This window comes from Nyctereutes procyonoides, unplaced genomic scaffold (assembly GCF_905146905.1).
Source record: "Nyctereutes procyonoides isolate TBG_1078 unplaced genomic scaffold, NYPRO_anot_genome, whole genome shotgun sequence".
NCBI classification, from domain to species: domain Eukaryota; kingdom Metazoa; phylum Chordata; class Mammalia; order Carnivora; family Canidae; genus Nyctereutes; species Nyctereutes procyonoides.
The window spans coordinates 49800142-49821125 of record NW_026575126.1 but is presented as its reverse complement, the minus strand read 5'-3'; the positions used below and the strand labels follow the sequence as shown (position 1 = coordinate 49821125).

The window sequence follows — 20984 nt, the reverse complement described above, 5'->3', positions numbered from 1 at the left end:
TTAACCTAGCCCGGCAAGGCACGGTCATCTCCCTGGCCCCCCCAAATGCAGCCCCTGACACCCACCCGCAGGTCTCTCACTGCTCCTTGAGCTCACCCAGCTTCTTCCCACCGGCTCTATCCTGGACCTAGAATGCCCCGGCCTGGTCAGCAACATCTCATCCCTCCACGGCTGCCTGAGATGCCAGCTGGTGGAAAGAGGCCTCATCTGGCTAAAGTGCCCAACTCCACCAATATTCACTAGAACCTAAACGCATATTTCCTTCAGCACCCCAAAGTTTATATTCCTGTAGCACAGGGCAGGGGTTCCCAGCCAGACTCTGGGTTTGAATCTGGTTCTGCCGTCTACTAGCTGAGTGACATCACCTCTCTCTCTGCCTGTTTCCCCATCCATCGGATGGGAATAACCACAGTCCCTTCTCCAGAGGTTATTTACTGTGGGATGAAATCACGGTGCTCATAAAGCATCTAGAACATTCCCTGGCACTTAGGCGTGCTCTAGAAGTCTACGCTCTCAACTCTTTTTCCTAAGGAGTTCCAACTGGAACTCTACCTGGAATCTTCCCGAAAAAAGACCATGCCCTTTCAATTCACCTGCATACAGTAGGCTCTCATTCAATATTTGTTCGGCAAACAAAAGGAGTGAACCAAACTATCCGAGGAGCAACCCAGAAACGTGCAAAGGAAAGCTAGAGATTCCATCCCGCCTGAAACCCAACAATCCCAGTTATGGGCACGGGTCCAAAGGAAACAACTCCAAGAGCAAGAAAAGGAGCAGTCTGTATATGCTGGCCCCTTCACAGCCCAAACCAGGAAGCTCCCAGGCACGCTAGAGCTAAGCAAACGAGGGCAGAGGATCCTGTTGAAAATGACCCAGTTGTCACGAATCAAAGTGAGGGGGCACCCCCAGCTCTGCAGAAGCCATCAGCAAAGAGGGACAGGCGCTGGCCCCCTGGGTCCACACTCTAGACCGAGAACTAGAGCAAAGACACCACCTACAAGGAAGACTGCCTATGAGCTGGGTGCCGGGTCAAGGGAAGGTTCTGATCAAGGGAACAGTGCTTACGGTGGAAGGGACCAGGGTAGCTTTTTTGCTAGAGAGGTTTAGATACCATCACAGCAAATCCTTCCACAGCCTGGACACAGACTGTTGCACTGTGCATGTCTCCTCTTGTCCAATCCCTAAAATAAACCTCTGACAACCCAGGTATTATTACTGTTCTCCATGTGATAGATGAGGAAACTGAGGCACAAAGTCCAAAGTTCTGGACCTGAACCAAGAAGGCTGTGCTACCCAGAGAAGCAGAAGTTAAACATGGCTGACTTGGCCAGGGGTGGGTGGGGAGACGGACCCAGGATCTTATCACCATCCATACTTTCCCATCTCAGCATCCTCGGACTCCCCTTTAGACCAGAGCAAGGGACTGCTGTGTACTGATGATGATGACCATTTCAACAAGGACAAGGGACAAGCAGTAGTGACAGGACCAGCACTCAGGAACAGGGCTAGCACCTTAGTCTACTTGAATTCTTTTAAGTTGACAATTCTATGAGGTGGGCACTACCATCATTCTCATTTTGCACACAAGAAAACCGAAGCACAGAGAGGTCAAGGGACTTGTCCAAACTCACACAGCTAGCAAGCAGCAGAACTGGGGTCTGAATGGAAGCTACACTAGCAACCTGTACTGCTATGTCCCTCTGAGCATCCCCCTCCGAGAGACAGGGAGGCCGCTTGTGTCACTCACCAGGGATGTACTCCCAGTATCTGACCTATAGCAATAAGAGGATTAATTCACAGTAGTGGGAAGAAGGGAGGGAGAGACTGGAAGCTATTAATTCCAAACCCACGTTTCAGGGTGCCTGGGTGGCTCAGTCAGCTAAGTCACCTGCCTAAGTCACCTGCCTTCACCTCAGGTCATGATCCTGGGATCCTGGGGTCCTGCCTGAGAGTTCCCTGCTCAGCAGGGAACCTGCTTCTCCTTCTCTCTCTGCCCACCTCCCACTTGTGCTCTCTCTCACTCACAAATAAATAAAATATTTTTAAAAATAAATAAACCCCAAATCCTTCACATTTTCCTCTGATATCAGCTTCTCCCGATCAGGGAATCCTACAGCCTCTGCTGGCTATCTCTGCACAGCACAACGTCTCTGAAACTAGGATGCATGCCATAGCTGCCAGGCCTTTTCGATTCGACAGAAGGCAGGCCAGCCCGGATCCTTGATTGATCCTCATTGAACTCACCTTTAGGGACAGCAAGAGGCTTTTTCCTAAGTTTCCAGAATCAAGAAGGAAGAGTGAAAAATGCAAGACAGCAATCACCGCCCCCCCTCCACCCACTCCCCCCCATTCCCCACCCCTCCACTCCTCCCCCCCACCCCGCCTCCTCACTACTGCTCCATGCACAACACTGCAATTAACTTTAACGGAGGCGGTGGGGCGGTGATTGTCAAGCAACCTGACCGGGCCAGCTTGGGCAGAGCTGCCAACGGCACCTCCGACCACATCCACCTGCCTTGTCTACACACTTCCTTCCCCAGGTCAGAGTGTTTTTGCCAAACCCAGGCAGAGAGGAGGTGATAAAATCTCCTAGCTGACAAAGTACAGCCCTTTCCCATGGGCACGGTCACCAGCAGGCCACGGTTTTCCGCCTGGGCCCACAGGAGAAATCCTCTCTGCACTTGAAAGCGGATTTGCCCGGCCAGAGGGTCACGAATTCCAACCACTTCAGGCTCCCGTACGCGCCCTGTCCCCACCATGTCTGTACGGTCCTCGGGGTGGGGAGGCACACGGGACCCTGAATCCATATCCGCATGCAAACTACCGAACAGGTTCACTGAAGATCTGACATCAGGTGTGGGGACAGGCCTGGAATCCACTAGCAGGCTACAGCCAGCTGCACAGTGTCACGGTTACACGCCCATGAGTCACCCGGAAAAGACAGAACTGCACGGAGACTGAGTGTTAGCCAACTAGCAAAGCATTACGTTACCCACGGCTGCATGTGGCCTGAATCCAGGCGAGGGCTTCTTTTTTTTTTTTTTAAGATTTTTTATTTATTTATTTATTCATGAGAGACACAGAGAGAGAGGCAGAGACAGAGGGAGAAGCAGGCTCCCTGCAGGGAGCTGGACATGGGACTCGATCCCAGGTCTCCAGGATCACGCCCTGGGCTGAAGGCGGCGCTAAACCGCTAGGGCACTGGGGCTGCCCCAGGTGAGGGCTTAACCTCAGCATCAGGGACACGTGCACCCTGATAACTCTTTGCTCGTGGGGGAGGGGGTGGGGTGTAACAGCAGCCCCAGCTTGGGGCTACCCAGCCCTGGCTTGGAGTACCCTCCCTCCAGGTGCAATAACCTAAAACGCTTCCAGATGTTGACAAATGTCCCGCGAGGGCAAAATTGCCTGGCGTTGAGAACCGCTGACCTGGGCAGTCTGCGGAATACCCTATGTTTTCATTTTAGTAATGAGCTGGTTAATAGCTATTTGGTAAATACTTGAATACAGCCACCCTGTGACTTTGCATGTGTTCCTAAAAGTGATAGGCAACTGCGTTCAGGATACAGCGATTTAGGTTTTAAAAAAGTGAATTGCTGGGACACCCAGGTGGCTCAGTGGTGGAGCGTCTGCCTTCAGCTCAGGTTGTGATCCCGGGGTCCTAGGATCGAGTCCGGCGTCAGGTTCCCCACAGGGAACCTGCTTTTCCCGCTGCCTGTGTCTCTGCCTCTCTCTCCGCATCTCATGATAAATAAATAAAATCTTTTTAAAAAAAAAAAGTGAATTGGTTTAAAAGAAAATATTAAGTAACCAAGTACACGGCAGCCTCTCCCAACTCCTTTCTCCCACTAAAAAAGCAGAAAACCAAATGCTCACTTGCCCTATCAATCCCATAACTTACAGGTTCTCTAGCCCAGCAAGGCTATTCAGGAGACCCCCAAAAGCTGTGGACTGAATGGGGACAAGCCACGGATGAGAGCCCAGTCCCACAGGCACCGAACCTCAGAGGTTCTGTCTCCTGCAAGGGGCACCTAAGAGAGGACGAGACATGCCCCTCCAACACCCACCCACTCAAGACTCCCTTCACATTTTTCCCAGAAGCTCCCTGTGCAGAGGCTAAGACAACAAGGCTGGGACCCAACCGCCTCGAGAGGGAACAATTATTAGCAAATTACTTAATTAGGTCCATGTTGACATTTCATCAAGTAAATATGTTAATGAAAAAAATGGGTCATATCTGAGATGCACAAGTGAAAACAAAAAAAAATGAAGAGTTGGTTTTTACAGGATCCCATCCCTGTTTTTACAAGACATTACATATTTAGCGTAAGTGGCAAAAACAGACTGATTTGAAAGTTAAGACGCCAATCTGCCAATAAGAGATTATCTCCAGAAGACTGTAGTTACGGAGGATTGTACTATATACTCCATCCTGTACGATTTCATTCTATACTGTATCTCTTATAATATCAGACCAAGAAGAGAGTCAAAGAAAAAAGTCCCTTTAAATAATTCAATCACTGCCATGTCTATGGTAACAGAAAACCTGGAACCTTCCAAGTATACAAATGTCAGCAGCTCTCAGAACTGTTACAACTTGGGGCACCTGGGTGGCTCAGTCAGTTGAGTATTTGCCTTCAGCTCAGGTCATGATCTCGGGGTCCTGGGATCGAGTCCCCCATCCGGCTCCCTGCTCTGGGGAGAGCCTGCTTCTCTCTCTGCCCCTCCCCCCTGCTCTTGCTTGTTCTCTCTCACTCTCTATCTGAAATAGAATCTTAAAAGAAAAAAAAAAAAGGACTATCACAATTTGACTTGTATGCCATCGATTTAAATACTTAAGCAAGTACCCAACTATGAAGAAAAGCATGGGGAAAATCAATTTTCCCCATACACCAGCCCAATTTCAAAGCTGATACTCGATACCCCAGCATGCCTCACTCAGACCCGGTAAACACCACAGACACGTGGTAACAAAACCACAGACACCCAGTAACAACCGGGCCAATTAACCCGAATTGTCTCAGAGGCTGGGGACAGGTGTCTAAATCCATGTGGTCAGGCTGGGCTCTTTCCCAACTCTGCCAAGGCCTGCATGGGCCCAGGGGTTGCAAGGAAATGATAAACCAGAAGAGAATCACGACACCCGAAATGCCCTCTCCACTGCCCTCGGCTGTCCAGCCTCCTAACCATGGCCAGTGCCCACTGGAGCTCTGCATCCCCTGCGCCTTACCTCTTCAAGTATGTAAAATATGCAATGTCATCATGATGCCACCTTTACAGGTGAGTAAACTGAGGCTCCCAGAAGTAACCAGCCCAGGGTCATATGCTGGGAAGTAGCAGGACAGATTTTGAAACACAAGCTCCTGAATCTGGCCTCTTTGATCCCAGACAGAGAACTCCCTGGCTTTCTTTGAAGCTGTACTTTCTTGTCCAGGAAGCCCCATGACTTGAACGGCCAATGCTGGTCCCTCCCCTATAGCCCCTTTGAAAATAAAGAGGGTCTGACTCAGGGCTGAGCCCGTTCTCCAGCCCTTCCCCCACCAAGTACCCAAGTGAACTGGAGGTGGGCCACCAGACTTCCACACTGAACGTGGTGTGGCCCACCCAGACCCCAGACTTCTCTCATCAAAAAGATGAGAGAGCCCCATGACACTATGACAGCAGTCCTCAGACAGAGTCTAATCTACCATGTGTCTTTTCTCCTTGATCTTGGGTTAGTGACAATGATCTTGAGGAAGATGCCTTATCACAGGGCTCCTAGATAATGTAACCAAATTAGAACCGCCAGGTCATCTTCCCAGCATCCAGCAGCAACAACTTGCCTCTGGGCCACTGGTCTCCAGCTTCTAGGCTGACTGGAGGGACCAGCAAAAAACTGTCACTAACATGCACCGATCGTCTGCCCTCTGTAATAAAAACAACCCTATTGATGGGTATCCTTAGACTTTGCTAGAATGGTGCATTGAGCCAACCCCTTCAAAACAAAACAAAACAAAGCTCTAGCTAAAGTGAAATCTTTTCAAATGTTCTGAGACACTTGCTCTACTCCTGAGAATATGCTCCAAGGACTAAATCAACAGGCATAATCCATGTGATACTCATTATGTTTTCTTTTAAGGGGGGGAAAAAAAAGAAGAGACAGCAATCTAAATGTCAACCACAGGTAATAATTATGTAAATTATAGTCCACCAATACAAGGAACTATTGCTTTGACACTGTATAATTTAAGAAGTTATACAGGAACGTGGGAAAATCCTTCCAACAGTAAATGAAAAACCCTAAGACTGAAACTGATAGGCATGGTCCAGGGCGCCCCTGCAAACTACACACAAATCTGCACAAGAATCAGATGTTAACATGCCAATAAATAAACAACAGCCTGTGGAAAAATATCTGTGAGCCACATGACAAAGAGGCAAGATTCCCAAATCAAAAGTGTCTGCAAATTAACAGGAAAAAGACAAACCAGTGGAAAGATGGGCAAAGAAGACATAGGAAAGGACACGTGTATCAACTGGGAAATATGCTGGGGGACACTCAGCTTCTAACCAAAAGAGAAATGCAAGCAAAAATAAGATATATATATATATATTTTTTTAATCCATCGAATTAAAAGTCAATTATGCCCAGTACCTGGAATGAGGCAGAGAAACATGAATTCTCATTCGTGGTCAGTCAGTGGTAATAGAATGCATTACATTCTCCTTCCTGGGGACACTGGGTGAGCGGGTGAGCATCTACCTTCGGCCCAGGGTGTGATCCTACATCAGGCTCCCTGCATGGAGCCTGCTTCTCCCTCTGCCGGTGTCTCTGCCTCTCTGTGTGTGTGTGTCTCTCATGAATAAGTAAATAAAATCTTTTTTAAAAATTCTCCTTTCTGGAGAATAACCAGCTAAAACCTATTAAAAAAAACTTACAGAGATCCCTGGGTGGCTCAGCGGTTTAGTGCTTGCTTTCAGCTCCAGGGTGCAATCCTAGAGTCCCAGGATCGAGTCCCACATCAGGCTCCCTACATGAGCCTGCTTCTCCCTCTGCCTGTGTCTCTGCCTCTCTCTCTGTGTCTCTCATCAATAAATAAATAAAATCTTAAAAAATAAAAAAAACGTACAGAATTTTGACATTACGGACAAGGATGCTTACTGGAGCACTGTTCACAGGAATGGAAAATGGGAAATGACACAAGTGGTAGTTAATAATAGGGAAAAACCACTGAGTTAATTATAACAAATCTGTAACTTGAAATATCACAGAATTATGGATATTATAAGTTATGCTGTATTAAATATCGTTACATGTCACATAAAGATTATGCAAATAGACACTATGTATTGACACATATCATACGTTAAAGTAAAAAATAGCAGAATACGTTAACATAATTCATTTTATTTAAACCTGTTTATGTTTGTAAACATTTCTATGGTCACAGAAAAGCCCGGAAGAAGACCTCAGTTTCTCCTAGCCCAAGGGAGCAGCAGGTTCACACATCTTTTAAATAACTTGGTGATGGGGGCACCTGGCTGGCTCAATGAGTAGTGCCTATGACTCTGGATCTCAGGGTCGTGAGTTCAAGCCCCATGTTGGACAAGGGTTTATATAATATGTAAAATATTATATAATATTTTATAGAAATAGAAAATACATAATATAGAAAATATATACAACATATAGAATATATAAATAGAATATACAAAATATATACAAAATATAGAATATATAAATAGAATATTAAAATATATAGAAAATATATACAAAATAGACTATATAAATAGTATTAAAAAATATTTAGAAAATACATACAAAATATAGAATGTATAAATAGAATATTAAAATATATACAAAATATAGAATATATAAATAGGATATTAAAAAATATATACAAAATACATTTTAAATTTAAATAAATAAATTGTCCATGGGATGTTTGTTTTGTAAAATGTAATGTCAGACAACTGACGAAACTGGAAGGTTTATGTGTAAAAAATTAAATTGGACTGCATTAGCATGATGAGACTGAGTAAAACTTCACACGTTGTTAAACTGTTGATGTCAAAGCTCTTCGGAAATGACAGAGAAGGCAAAGACTGCTTAAAACGTAACCGTATCTTCTTAAATTGGGAGCAAAAGCCAAGCACTTTCCAGACTGAACTCCCACAAAAATTCTCTCCTACACAGAGAAGCAACATGAACCTGGTCAACTTCCAGCCGGATTCCTGGCCTCGAATGCCAGGAACACAACAGGTGTTTAATAAATGCTGGTGGGTCCAAGAGCGGAGAGCAGCCACCGTGCAATCAGAACTATCAAATTTTCAAAGCACAGATCCTTCCACCCAACCGTTCCTCAAGGAGGAACTTATTCTGCTGAGTCATTTGCATGGACTTGCACACATATGCAAAAATGAATACCCAGGAATGCTCCAGGCCGCGATGTGTCTCATCTCAAAATTCTGGAACCAACCCCAACAGCGACCAAGGTGGGACCGAGGTAAACATATGACACGGTCATAGAAGAGAAGAATGCATGGCTTGAACAGAAGCGTTATTTCCTTTTTCTTTCGATTTGCATGGACTTAACGTGGGGGAAAAAAATCCACATCGGTTTTTTTAAGTGTAAGGAGCAAAATACAAAACGTTTAGAATATGAAGCTCTCTAGGGAAGAAAAAAAGATATAGGTATTCTCGTACCCCTTCATACATATTTGCAGGTGCCTGGCATTTTTCTAGAAGGATACTCAAGAAACTATCATCAGTGGCTACCCCTGGGAAAAGAGGAGGAGCCGTATTAAAATGTTTACTTTCCCCCATATTCTCCTATTCACCGTTTTTAAAATAGCACAATCAAAACAGTTACCACACAAGATCTTCATGCAATCAGCCAGATCAATTCAAAATCTAGTGTTTTTTAAAGATTATTTTTTTAAAGCAACCTGTACTTTCAACCGGGGCTTGAACTCAACTCGGAGATCAGGAGTCGCATGCTCTTCTGACTGAGCCAGCCAGGCGCCCCTCAACATCCAGCTTTAAAAGAAGAGTTTCCTGGCAATTTAAAGGAAGTCATCTAAACCAATCACGAAATGCCTCTGGAAGAGAATCGAGGGCAGCGGGGAATCCCAGCTTGGTCTGACCCTGAGGGTTTTCAGCTACGGTTCAGAAACAGATGAGACTCAAAAAAAAAAAAAAAAAAAAAAAAAAAAAAAAATTAAAAGCATTGAATTTAATTGTAAAAACCTGAGACTCATTCCAACATAAATGGATCAGAAGCCCACGCCTCTGCAAGTATGGCTCTATTTCCTCGCCAAGCTTCCTCTTTGGAATTTTCAGGCCCCTATTATTACTACAAGCCATTTTATTAGTGCTTTCTGCGTTTTTGCAGGATGCTGTAGGCAAGATTTTTATGATATGGGCTCTTAGTTCCTCTGAGTTAAACTCTCTGATACTTTGACAACTCCACGCAACCCAGGGCCTTTGCACCCGTGGTTCTCTCTACCTAATACTTCTTTCCCCAGTCCTTTCACGGCCAGCTTCGCCATTCAGATCACAGGTGAAATGTTATCTCCTCTGAAAGGCTGTTCCTGGATACCTCTCTATCATAGCTTGTACCCCACCCCCAATGTTCCTCCCAGTTTGTGTCTCTGCGGCACTTACCACTACCCAAAATCGTTCTGGTCATTCCTAATGTAAGCTCCATGAGCACAAGGACCTCATCTACCTTGTTTGTGGCTGTATGCCCAGTATCTAGAACACAGTAGATGCTCAATTAACAAAAGACTGACTAAATGAGTAAGAAACAGTTGTGGGAAGAACAAGCAATCAAATCCAGTGTTTTGAAAGACCACTCTGAAGTTGTGCTGGGGAAAACTAAAGAAATACTCTCCGACGAGAAGGGCACCTCCCAATCAAGTAACCACCTAAGGGGCCTATAAAAGGTAAACTGAGATTCTCAGAGAGGAAGGGAGAAGCCTCATAAAAAGTCAATTACTACCTCCCCAGTTATCTAAACCCATTTTCCAGGACTTGGCAACCTCCCCCAGGACGTGAATCCCACAATTAAGCTAAGGGGACACTTAAGTAGGACCTCAACTTCGTGACTGTCCACCTCTCCTGGGGCAGTTTAAAATGAGAGAGTCAAGGGGCACCTTGGGGGGGGGGTGCTCAGTCGGTTAAGCGTCTGCCTTCGGCTCAGGGTGTGATCTCAGGGTCCTGGGATCGAGTCCTGCGTGGGACTCCCTGCTCAGCGGGGAGTCTACTTCTCCCTCTCCCTCTGCTCCTCCCCCTGCTCCTGCTCTTTCTCTAATAAATAAAGTATTTCAAATAAATAAAATAAAACGAGGGAGTGAAGGGTCCCAGCCAACCTCTATCATCACACACGCTCCAGCCAGAATGAAGGAGCGTAGAGGAACACAGGCCTGGGTGCAAAGAGGCGAGCAGCAAGGCTATGCCTGCAAGTTCCTGCTCCAGGGAATTAAGAGTCTAACCTCCTTATGGTCTCATTAAGCTTCTCCAAGGCAACCCCTGTAAGCCAATTACACGAGAAGGGCAACAGCCTAACATCTCGCAGGCATGAAGGCAAATCTTGCCCCAGATTTATTCTCCAGATGCCTCCAATGGCCGTGGGACTTTACCACCCAAGGGACATGTGGCAATGTCTGGAGGCATCTGTGTTGGTGCCACAGAAGGTGGGGTTCCTGGCACCCGGTGGGGAGAGGGCCAAGGATCCTGCTGAATGTCCCACAGGGCAGCCCTTACAGCAGAGGACCACCTGGCCCCGAATGCCAAAGTGCCAAGGCTGACAATCTGTGCTTCACGCCTACCGCCCCTGTCCCGAAACTGGCTTCCCCAAAGCCCCACCCACCCACCCTCAGCCTCCAAGAGGCAAGTACAGGTTCCATGCCTCCATCACGAGACACTATCCCAGTTCCCATGCCAGGCTTGGGGAAGCCCTCGCCTCAGGATGTTCAACCCCTTGGCATTATCCCCAATCCCTTTTATTAGCACTTCCTTTTTGCAAAATGTTCAGGCAAGTTTTGATGGGCTCAAGTTTTACTAATCATTAGGCTATGATAATAAAAGCTAGACCTCATCACCCTCATCCCCCATGAAAATCTAGAACCAAAAGACACACAAGACACTTGCTTAAAATTCCTGGGGCAAAAAAAAAAAAAAAAAAAAAATTCCTGGGACATTGGCAATTTGTTTCTCCCCCTGCACACTCCCCCAAGCCAGAAACCAGCCAACATGAACTTGGTGGAGCCCTTGGTCTTTGCACCACCAAACGAACAAGTCGCATGGGCCCCAGGCACTTCGCCAAAAGCTTTAGGCTTCCGGAAGAGGATGTCCACTCAACTGGCCACGGGTGCCAGGTGGCTCCCTCATGGAAGGAAGCGACCTGGTGAGAAAGCACTAAGGGAAAAAAGCGAGCAACACTGGGCTCCAGGATTGAAGCCACAACAAGGAGGCCTGGCAGTTACAGCAAACGGGAGCCAGAAGGCCTGTTCTGGGGAGGGCAGCCCCAGTTGACCACTACCAGGTACCAACACGGGCCCCACGGCTATCACATCTTCTGATTTTTCAGAAGTCAGAAATAAGTGTTTTTCTGTGCACTCTTTCTGTGAGTAAATAGCAGCAATGACAGGAATTCATAATTATAAATAAGGCCAAGCCAGCACACTGGTGGACTAGATCTATACCTTAGAGACTCGAATTCAAATGCTGATTGACCCTAGTATGTGTGAGGCACTGAGTCCTGGGAAAAAGAGAGGAGGAAGACTCGGTGCTGACCCTCGCAAAGTAAAATCTATGCCGTCAAGTGTGCAAGCCAGAGGGCTCAATCTCCCTGGGTATCTGTTCCACACAGGTGAGTGACTCTTCCATCAGAGACCTCTGGAGAGAGGCTGCAACGCAGCTCAAAAGCCATTCCAGTGCTTTGTGTCATTCTTTCCTTCACAAATATTTACTGAGCACCTACTACATCTCGGGCACCATTCTAAGTGCTAGGATTATGGCCATAAATAAACACATGCTGAAAAAAAAAAAAAAAACTCTACTCCTGTGGAGTGGACCTGTTGGTGAGAGTTTACAGAGAATAAGCAAAATAAATAAAATATCTGGTGTATTATATTGGTTCAGGGCCAGGGGCAGGCGGGGCGGGGGGAAGCCTGAGTGCAGGGAAGGAGAGAGGTACATGAAAGTGGCAGGGAGTCAGAGAAAAACTGCCTAAGGTGCCATCTGAACAAACATTCAAAGGTAAAGGAATATTCCAGGCAAGGGAAACAAGTGCAAAGGCCCTGAGGCAGCCTAGTAATCAGTGTGGCAGGAAGAAAGTGAGAAACAAAGTAGGTGATGAGGTCAGAGAGGTGCTGGGGCAATTCTGCTGACTCCTGTAGGCCGAAGCCTTTTGGCTTCTGAGCAAAGTGTGAAGTCACTGCAGGGTTTCAAGCAGAAGTGGGGACAGGACCTGACCTGTGTCTTGAACAGGACCCCTCTGGTTGCTGGGTTGAGACTAGGGGTCAAGGATGGAAGCAGAAGAGCAGGAGGGAGGGACTGTTCAAATCCTGGAGTGAGCCCATCGACAGTGGCTCTGGCCAGAATGGGGGAGGGGGGTGTCGTGAGAAGCTGGCAGATTTGGAAACATTTTGAAGAAAAAGGCAACAGGATGTGCTGACTTCAGAGATGTGGAATAGGAGGGGGAAAGGAGAGGGGTGGGTCACGGATGCTGCAGGTTGGGGCCCTCGGAGGATAGGGCTGGTGTTACGAGAAATGCAGAGGGTCCAAAGTTCCATTTGGGACAGGCTAGGTTGGAGACGCCCCGTCTCCCACTGGAGACAGCGGTTCCTAAAAGTTGAGTCCACGACCACATTCAAAAGGCAAGTCGTCTCCAAGAGCATCACCAGTGGAACCAGTCCAGCTGGGGGAATGAGAGCAGGACAAGGCCCTGAGGCGACCCAGAGAACCCCAAACTAGCTCTCACCCGGCCCTGTCCCCTCAAAGTTTCCCCTTTTCTCCTCCCAAAGTCATTCACCTTCTACCCTTGGGCCCACCACGCCACCACTCCAGGCCTCCGCTCATGCCGTGTGGGGAGGGGAGGACCCCATTCATTCTAGGGTCCCTTTCACCTCTAACAATCCAGAGGGGGAGACTGGAAGGAGGGGTGAACAAAAGGGGGAAGAAGGGAAGGTGGAAGAAGGAAAAAGGATGAGTCTGAAAACCAACAGGAAACGCGCAGGGGTTGGGGGGGCAGTTAGGGGTGGAATATGGCTCTTCAAAGGTTGTCATGAAGCCCAGAAGAGCTATTAAGGGACAAATTACACAGAGTCCAGGGGCACCTGGGTGGCCCAGTGGTTCAGCGCCTGCCTTAGTCAGGGCATGATCCCAAGGTCCCAGGATCAAGTCCCACATGGGGCTCCCCACAGGGAGCCTGCTTCTTCCCCTGCCTATGTCTCTGCCTCTCTCTGTTTCTCATGAATAAATAAATAAATAAAAGCTTTAAAAAAATTACACTGACTCGGGCCAGATCTTACCCCAGGAGGAATTTTTAATAGCTTCTAAAATATTTCTGTTCTCCCACCCCTTACTGATTCAAATACTCAGAGATTCACTGAGTTGTCTGAGGCAAACGGCAGCTCAGGAGCCAAATACTAGCAGGCTTCCACAAACCGCAGCACAGATCTGCTACTGGGGTTCATCCCCAGCCACAGCAGGTGCAGCAGCAAAAACTAACTCGAGGGACGCCGCTCAGTGGTTGAGCATCTGCCTTTGGCTCAGGGCCTGATCCCAGGATTCAGGATCAAGTCCCGCATCAGGCTCCCTGCAGCGAGCCTGCCTCTCTGCCTCTCATGAACAAATAAATAAATCTTAAACAAAACAAAACAAAAACCTAACTTGAGAACTCCAACCGGTATGGACCGCTCACAATTACTGAGCATCAACTGTATACCAGGCAGCAATGTTCTATGCACCCGCCAAGGATTCGCCCATTTGTTCCCATGTGACTGCTCTTTGCTCAGTATGGTGTTCTCACCTCCATTTTCCAAATAGGTAAACTAAGGCATGCCGGAAGTAACTTGACTGAGCAGCAGAACCAGGATTTGAAGCCAGGGGACGCAGGCACTCGCTCTCAGGCACTGTGTGCTGCTTACTGATTTTTCTCCCACTTTGACATTTTTCCAATTTTTCTACGTAATAAATAATTTTTAAAAGTTAAGCCACAATGGGGCACCTGGGTGGCTCAGTGGTTGAGTGCCTGCCTTTGGCTCAGGGTGTGATCCCAGGGTCCCAGGATCAAGTCCTGCATCAGGCTTCCCGCAGGGAGCCTGCTTCTCCCTCTGCCTGTGTTTCTGCCTCTCTATGTGGCTCTCATAAATAAATAAAAACTTACAAAATAAATAAAAAATAAAAGTTAACCCACAGGGAGAGGCCCAGGCCCATTCACCCAACCATCATACAAACACCAGCCACGAAACAGCCCCTCTTGCCAGCACAAACAGAAAAAAAAAAACAAACCAAATGTTGGTGAACTCAACACTGATTTGGGTAATGAAGCTCCTCTGATCTCATCCCAGAACATTTGCCCGGGTGAGGGTGGTTAAGTCAGTGGAACCCTCACCGTGGGCCATTTCCACGTTCTGGTTTTTCCGGACGTTTCCTGAAGCTCAGAGGCAGGCACTGGCCCAGGAACAAAGCTCTGATAAGAGTCTCACGTGGGCCAGTCCCTTTAATTTCTAAACACACGACCTTGGTCAGGGAGAAGCCAGGCATAAGTGGTGGGGTGGGGGAGCCCAATCCCTTCCCCAGCAGTTGATGAAAAAGTCCAAAGGAAGGAGGAGCAAGTGGAAACATACAACTTCATCTTTAGAAAGAATGGTAAAAAATACTGTTTAACTCTGTTCAGGGCACAGGCCGATCTCACTCTTCAAACAATCATAACCATAAAAAGCCCCAAAAGTTGAGGCTTTTTTTTGAGGGGGGGGGTCCTGCTCCCATTTTACAGATGAGGAATCTGAGCAGAGAAAGGTAAAGAGGCTTGGCCCAAGGTCACACAGCTTAACTGGCTGGGAGGCTGGCCTCCCCCAGCCTTGAGTGTGCCACCCTAGCAAACAGAAGCCACCTTCTTTCTGTTGCATTTGGTTTCTCCTGCTACCTGGAAGTTCTCATGCAGCAGTGGGCCAGCTCTCAAACTCCGGTTCTAGGCTCCACACCTCCCCCTCCTACCCAAAACTGGGGCATCCAGGAATCCAGAAGGAGAAGAAACATAGCAAAGTCTGCAAGCTCAAAGACTGGGTGGAGATGGAAGGCCAGCCATTGCCTTCCTCAAGAAAACCACCACTGGATAATTTCTGTAGCAAAAAGTCCAAGGAGAAAAAACACAATTGGCTTCCCGGAACGAGCTTCCAAGCTAAATAAATTGTGAGCACCCCAAACACACTGCGCTTTGGAAAACCTCATTAACCATCAACTGCCAGTTGTCATCAATAAAGCACCTCCCTATGCAAAATCTAATTTATGGTCGCCTATTTTTTTCCCCCTGTGTCATCCAGGAGAAGAAAATAAACAAGGAAACACTCCAAAAGTCACAGCAACACTAGACCAAGATCCTCCTCTGAACCTCTGCTGAAATAATCTTGGTGCTGTTATACCCAGCATAGGGAGCAGGGACTCCACAAGCTTTTTCCAGAGTCCTACTTTGCAAATGCTCGGTTCTCCAATCTCCCCAGACCCCGAATGCAAAAGCATCTTTTCCAGCCCTGTGTAAATCTGTGATCTCATTGGCCTGAAAATTAGGTCTATTTGGTTGATACCCAACGCCACCCCCCCCAAAAAAAATAATAAAAGCCTTCCCTGGGACCCTCAAAGGATGACTTTTTCACACTCCAGAGGGAGCCTGCAAGGAAAGGGCCACAAAACAGGACAAGGAGGTATTTTTGGATGCTAATCACCAGCTCCTAACAGGCAAAGCTGTTTTTCTCTCCTGAGTCCTAAACAAAAGGGGAAACTATCATGTCCAGATTTGCCTATTGTTCCTACCAGTAATTAAGACAATGTGACACAGACGTGCCCTCCTGGAACAAAGGGGTAAATCGCATTACAGGGTAAACTAGAGCCCAAGACAGTGGGGATTAAACCACAGAAAGTGGACTTCGGAGCCGGGGGCCAGGCGCAGCACTGAACACGCAGAGGAAAACTTGCCAGGGCGAAAGCCACGTGCATCCTCACTGAGAGGAGCCTCATGTTACAGAGGTAGGATGGCACAGGTACCAGGGTCTGGGGCATCCTGGGAGGGGGGTGGCACAGGTACCAGGGTCTGGGGCATCCTGGGAGGGGTGGGTGGCACAGGTACCAGGATCTGGGGCATCCTGGGATGGGGGGTGGCACAGGTACCAGGGTCTGGGGCATCCTGGGATGGGGGTGGCACAGGTACCAGGGTCTGAGGCATCCTGGGAGGGGGGATGGCACAGGTACCAGGGTCTGAGGCATCCTGGGAGGGGGGATGGCACAGGTACCAGGGTCTGGGGCATCCTGGGATGGGGGGTGGCACGGGTACCAGGGTCTGGGGCATCCTGGGATGGGGGGTGGCACAGGTACCAGGGTCTGGAGCATCCTGGGATGGGGGGTGGCACAGGTACCAGGGTCTGGGGCATCCTGGGAGGGGGGGATGGCACAGGTACCAGGGTCTGGGGCATCCTGGGAGGGGGGATGGCACAGGTACCAGGGTCTGGGGCATCCTGGGAGGGGGGGGTGGCACAGGTACCAGGGTCTGGGACACCCTGAGAGGCGGGTGGGGGGTGTCAGGTGAGACACATCAGGGGTGAGCAGCCCTCCTTTCCTCCCTGGCTGTTCCCCCCCCAACTTCCCCTAATTCTTCCCCGTTTCCCCCAGATGCCCCTACAGTAATTAAAGCGGCAGACAGAAAGTAAAAGATGGCAAAAAAAAAAAAAAAAAAAAAGTGTAACCACAACCTAGTAATGTTGATGCAGCACGCCCGGGGGGACATCCCTTCGCACAGCCCGCCAGCCTCTTCCCAGCGCAGACCTTCGCCAAGGGGGCGCCCACAAAGGGGATGGGAGAGCTTCATCCGGGGGACACCCCCAACCTGGGCCGCCCCCATCTCCGGAGTCCCCTTCCGCGGAAGGTTATTTTTAATCGCACGGAGGCAACCGCAAAGCAGGCAGCCCCCCCCGCCCCCCGCCCCCGTCTCTCCAGCCGCGGAGCTCGGCACATGCACAGCCCCCGCCCTGCTCCCCGGGGCTCCCCCCCACAGGCGCACACCCCGCCCCCGGAGCCCCCGCGCGGCCGCCCAGCACGTACCCAGAAGGGGTCGGAGCCGTCGGCGCTGCAGAAGCCGCGGAGCGCCATGCGGCGGGCGGGCCCGGGGCTGCTGGCGGCGGCGGCGGCGGCGGCGGCGGCGGCTGCAGGGCGGGAGCGCGAGCCGGAGCGCGAGCGGGAGGCGGCGGCGCCCAGGCCCTGGTTGGCCCGCGCGTCACGGGGATGCGGCGCCCCGCCCCGGCCCGCCCCGCCCCGGCGCCCCGCTCACCTCCTGCGGCGGCCCTGCCGGGCGCGGGGGGGCTGCGCGGCGCCCAGGAGGCCCGGCGGGGGGGGCGGGGACAGCGCCGGGAGCGGTGGCTCCGGGAGGACGCAGGTGCGGAGCCCCGGGCCGCCCCGAGGGTGCCCCCCCACCCCGAGCCGGCCCCCCCCCCGGATCCCTCCAGCCGCTTGCAGGGCTTCCCCAGCCCGCGGACCCCAGAGCCGGCACGCACCGGAGGGGCTGGATGCACCCCGCCAAGTCTGCCCCTCGCAGGTGGGGACACTGGGCTCCGAGCCGCGCCGAGCCTTGCCCAAGGTCACGCAGCAGGCCCGTAGTACGAGTGCGATTCGAACCCACGACCCATCGAAACGCCAGGGCGCTCGGGGCTGGGGGACTCCAAACCCCAACTCAAACAGTCGTCGCCTCCGCATGTGTGCAAAGCGCCTGAGGCTCAGAGAGGCGCCCGTGCCTTGCCCAAGGTCACACAGCAGCTATGGGATTTGAACCCATGACCCATCGTGCTCCAGAGCGCTCGGGAGCGGAAGAGGCCAATTCTCTCTCCTAAACCATTGTCACAACCACCACCACCACCACCACCACCCCCAACAAAGCGCCTTGGCATTTTTCTCCACCGTCTTTGAGCATCCCTCAAGAAATAACCAGGTCACCTTAGAGGTTGAAGACACTGAAGCCTGGAGACATACAGACCTTCCTCAACACATGTGGGGGTTACATGGGATAAACCCATCTAAGGTGACACTATCCCAAGTTGAAAACGTACTTGATATACCTAAACTACTAAACGTCATAGCTTAGCCTAGCCTATTAAATGGACTCAGATCACGTAGGTTAGTCTACAGTTGAGCAAAATCGTCTAACACAAAGCCTACTTTATAATAAAATGTTGAATATGTCCCATAATTTATTGAACACTGTACTGAAAGTGAAAAACAGAATGGTCCTCAATATATCAGTTCTAAGGACTGCAGCTTGCTGCCTCCTAAGAAGGTATCATAGGACATCTCGCTAGCCCGGGGCCAACATTCAAATTCAAAATTCAAAAAAAATTTTTTTTCAAAATTCAAAGGCCAGTTTAGGCCAGTTTCTACAGAATGTGTATAGTTTCACACCATCATGAAATGGAAAAATTTTAAGTCAAACCATCATTTAAGTCTGGGACCATCTGTAGGAATAATTAACGAGCATCTACAGTCATGGGGCTTCCTAGGGCCCTGTTCTTAGTTGTGAGCATGAATTAAATGCTCACGACCACCCCATGAAGTTATTATTATTATTATTAATCCCATTTTACAGTTGAGAAGGCTGGGCAGAGGCAGAGTAATTTGTCAGGGGCTGTGTAGACAGTAGATGGCTGAATCACACTTTGAACTCAGGCAGACTGGTTGGGAAGGGAGGAATCTATAACGATGACCATTTTGCCGTATCGCCTCAGCACTGGTTAATATATGGGCAGCCAGTGACACAGGAGCAGGGGCTGGGGCCCGGGAGTCTAAGCTTTCACCCTGGATACCAGCAAACAAAACCTTTCCTCCCCCCCCCCCCCCGAATCCCCTGCCTGATGTATAGTTTCCATTACACACACACATCAACTGCACCGAATAAATAAGAGGAGTGATTGAATGGGAGACGCCCAAAGGGCCTAGGGAGGGATATAGGATTGGTTTCTATGATCTTTTAAAAAATTTATTTACTTCTTTATTTAAGAGCGAGTGAGAGAGAGAGCATGAGCAGGAGGGGTAGATGGAGAGGTAGAAAGAATCTCAAGCAGACTCCTTGCTGAGCTCGTTGTGGGGCTCAATCTCATGACCATAAGATCAAGACCTACGCCAAAGCCAAGATTCGGATGCTTAGCTGACTACACCACCCAGGTGCCCCTCTATGATTTTTTAATGGGCCCAGGCTCCCCCAAGAGTGAGTTTTTAAGGAATAATTACTTTCAAGTGATAACGCTCCTTGAGTAGTTGCTTTGAGGTTTATACGTTCAACAAATATTTATTGAACATCTATTTTAGGCCAGGTCTTGCTAGTAATAGGAGAAAGTTGCTGTTCCTGTGGAGTTTAAAAGATCAGGGGCTTTTTGTTTTTAAATAATTTTTATATCCAACATGAGGCTTGAATGTACAACACCAAGATCAAGAGTCAGATGCTCTACTGACTGAGCCAGCCAGGTGCCCCAAAGTGTTGAGTTGTTTTTTTGTTTTTTTTTTTTTTATGGTGGGGGAATGGGTTAATTAAATAGTCACATAAAGAAAAGCCATTTACAGCTGTGATAAAAGATGGGAAGAAAAGGTGGAAAAGAGCCAACAAGGGTCCTGGCCTACTGGCAGTGGAAGTCAAGGAATGCTTCTGGAAGGATGAAGCTTTTGAGCTGAGATCTAAGTGATAAGTCTGGTCTCAGGCCTGGACCAGGCTGTAGAAAACAGAAACAGGATGGAGCAGGTCCTCAGAAGAACTGGAAGACGATCTGGGTGGCAGGAATCCAGAGATAGAAGCAGAAGGGACCCATCCAGGGCAAGAGGCATTAGAAGGGCCAGAGCTTGCAGGATCTTGTTGGCTGAGGGAGGGGAGGGGCTTCAGCTGGGCCCTAAGAGCAAGGCAGGCCAGATGTGTTTCCATTCTCATCCACACGTTTTGTTCATTCATTCTTTCAACAAATATTAATTGAACAAACACGAAAAAATTCTTAACATCATGAGTCAACAGGGAAATGTAAATAAAACCCCTTCCATGACAACCTACCAGAGTGATTAAGTTGAAAATACCAAGTTTCGGCAAAGCTACAGAACAAAAACTCCCCAACTCTGTTAGCGGGAGTGCAAATTGGTTCAACCGCTTTGGAAAACTGCTGGGTACTTTCTGACGAAGCTAAACACACGATTACGATTACGTGGCAATCCTCCTCTCCCTGGAGGAGGAGGAGCTTCGGGGCTGGGGTGTGGAGTCTTTATGTGCATCGAGAAACATCTACGAGAAATGTTCCTAACAGCTTTGAGTAGTGAAAAACTAGAAGTAAACAAGTGGCCCGTCAGCAGTCAAAAGATGAATGAATTGTGGCATACGTACACAATGGATCACTACACAGCCAAAACTTTTAAAAAAAGAATCAGGGGCGCCTGGGTGGCTCAGTTGGTTGAGTCAGACTCGTGATTTTGGCTCAAATTATGATCTCAGGGTCATGAGATTGAGCCCCACATCAGGCTCCGTGCTCAACAAAGACTCTGCTTGGAATTCCCTCCCTCCCTCTCTCTCTCTCTAAAAAAAAAAAAAAAAAAAAAAAAAAAAAAATCAGAGGCAGCCCAGGTGGCTCAGTGGTTTAGTGCCACCTTTGGCCCAGGGCCTGATCTTGGAGACCCAGGATCAAGTCCCTCATCGGGCTCCCTGCATGGAGTCTCCTTCTCCCTCTGCCTTTCTCTCTCTGTGTCTCTCATGAATAAGTAAAAATCTTTT

At 48.9% G+C, this 20984-nt stretch overlaps 1 protein-coding gene across 2 annotated transcripts in view; it reads right to left on the bottom strand.

Moving 5' to 3' along the window:
* The window catches only part of ABCC1 (ATP binding cassette subfamily C member 1), a 135619-nt gene extending 118205 nt beyond the window's left edge, over positions 1-17414 (bottom strand). For both annotated transcript variants that reach the window (XR_008666370.1, XM_055339515.1), the window contains exon 1: positions 17300-17414. Coding sequence is in view for 1 of the 2 variants with exons in the window: in XM_055339515.1 (XP_055195490.1) it covers positions 17300-17347 (48 nt within the window). In the remaining variant the exon portion in view is untranslated. The remainder of the gene's footprint in view (positions 1-17299) is intronic.
* Between the last annotated feature and the right edge of the window lie 3570 nt (positions 17415-20984).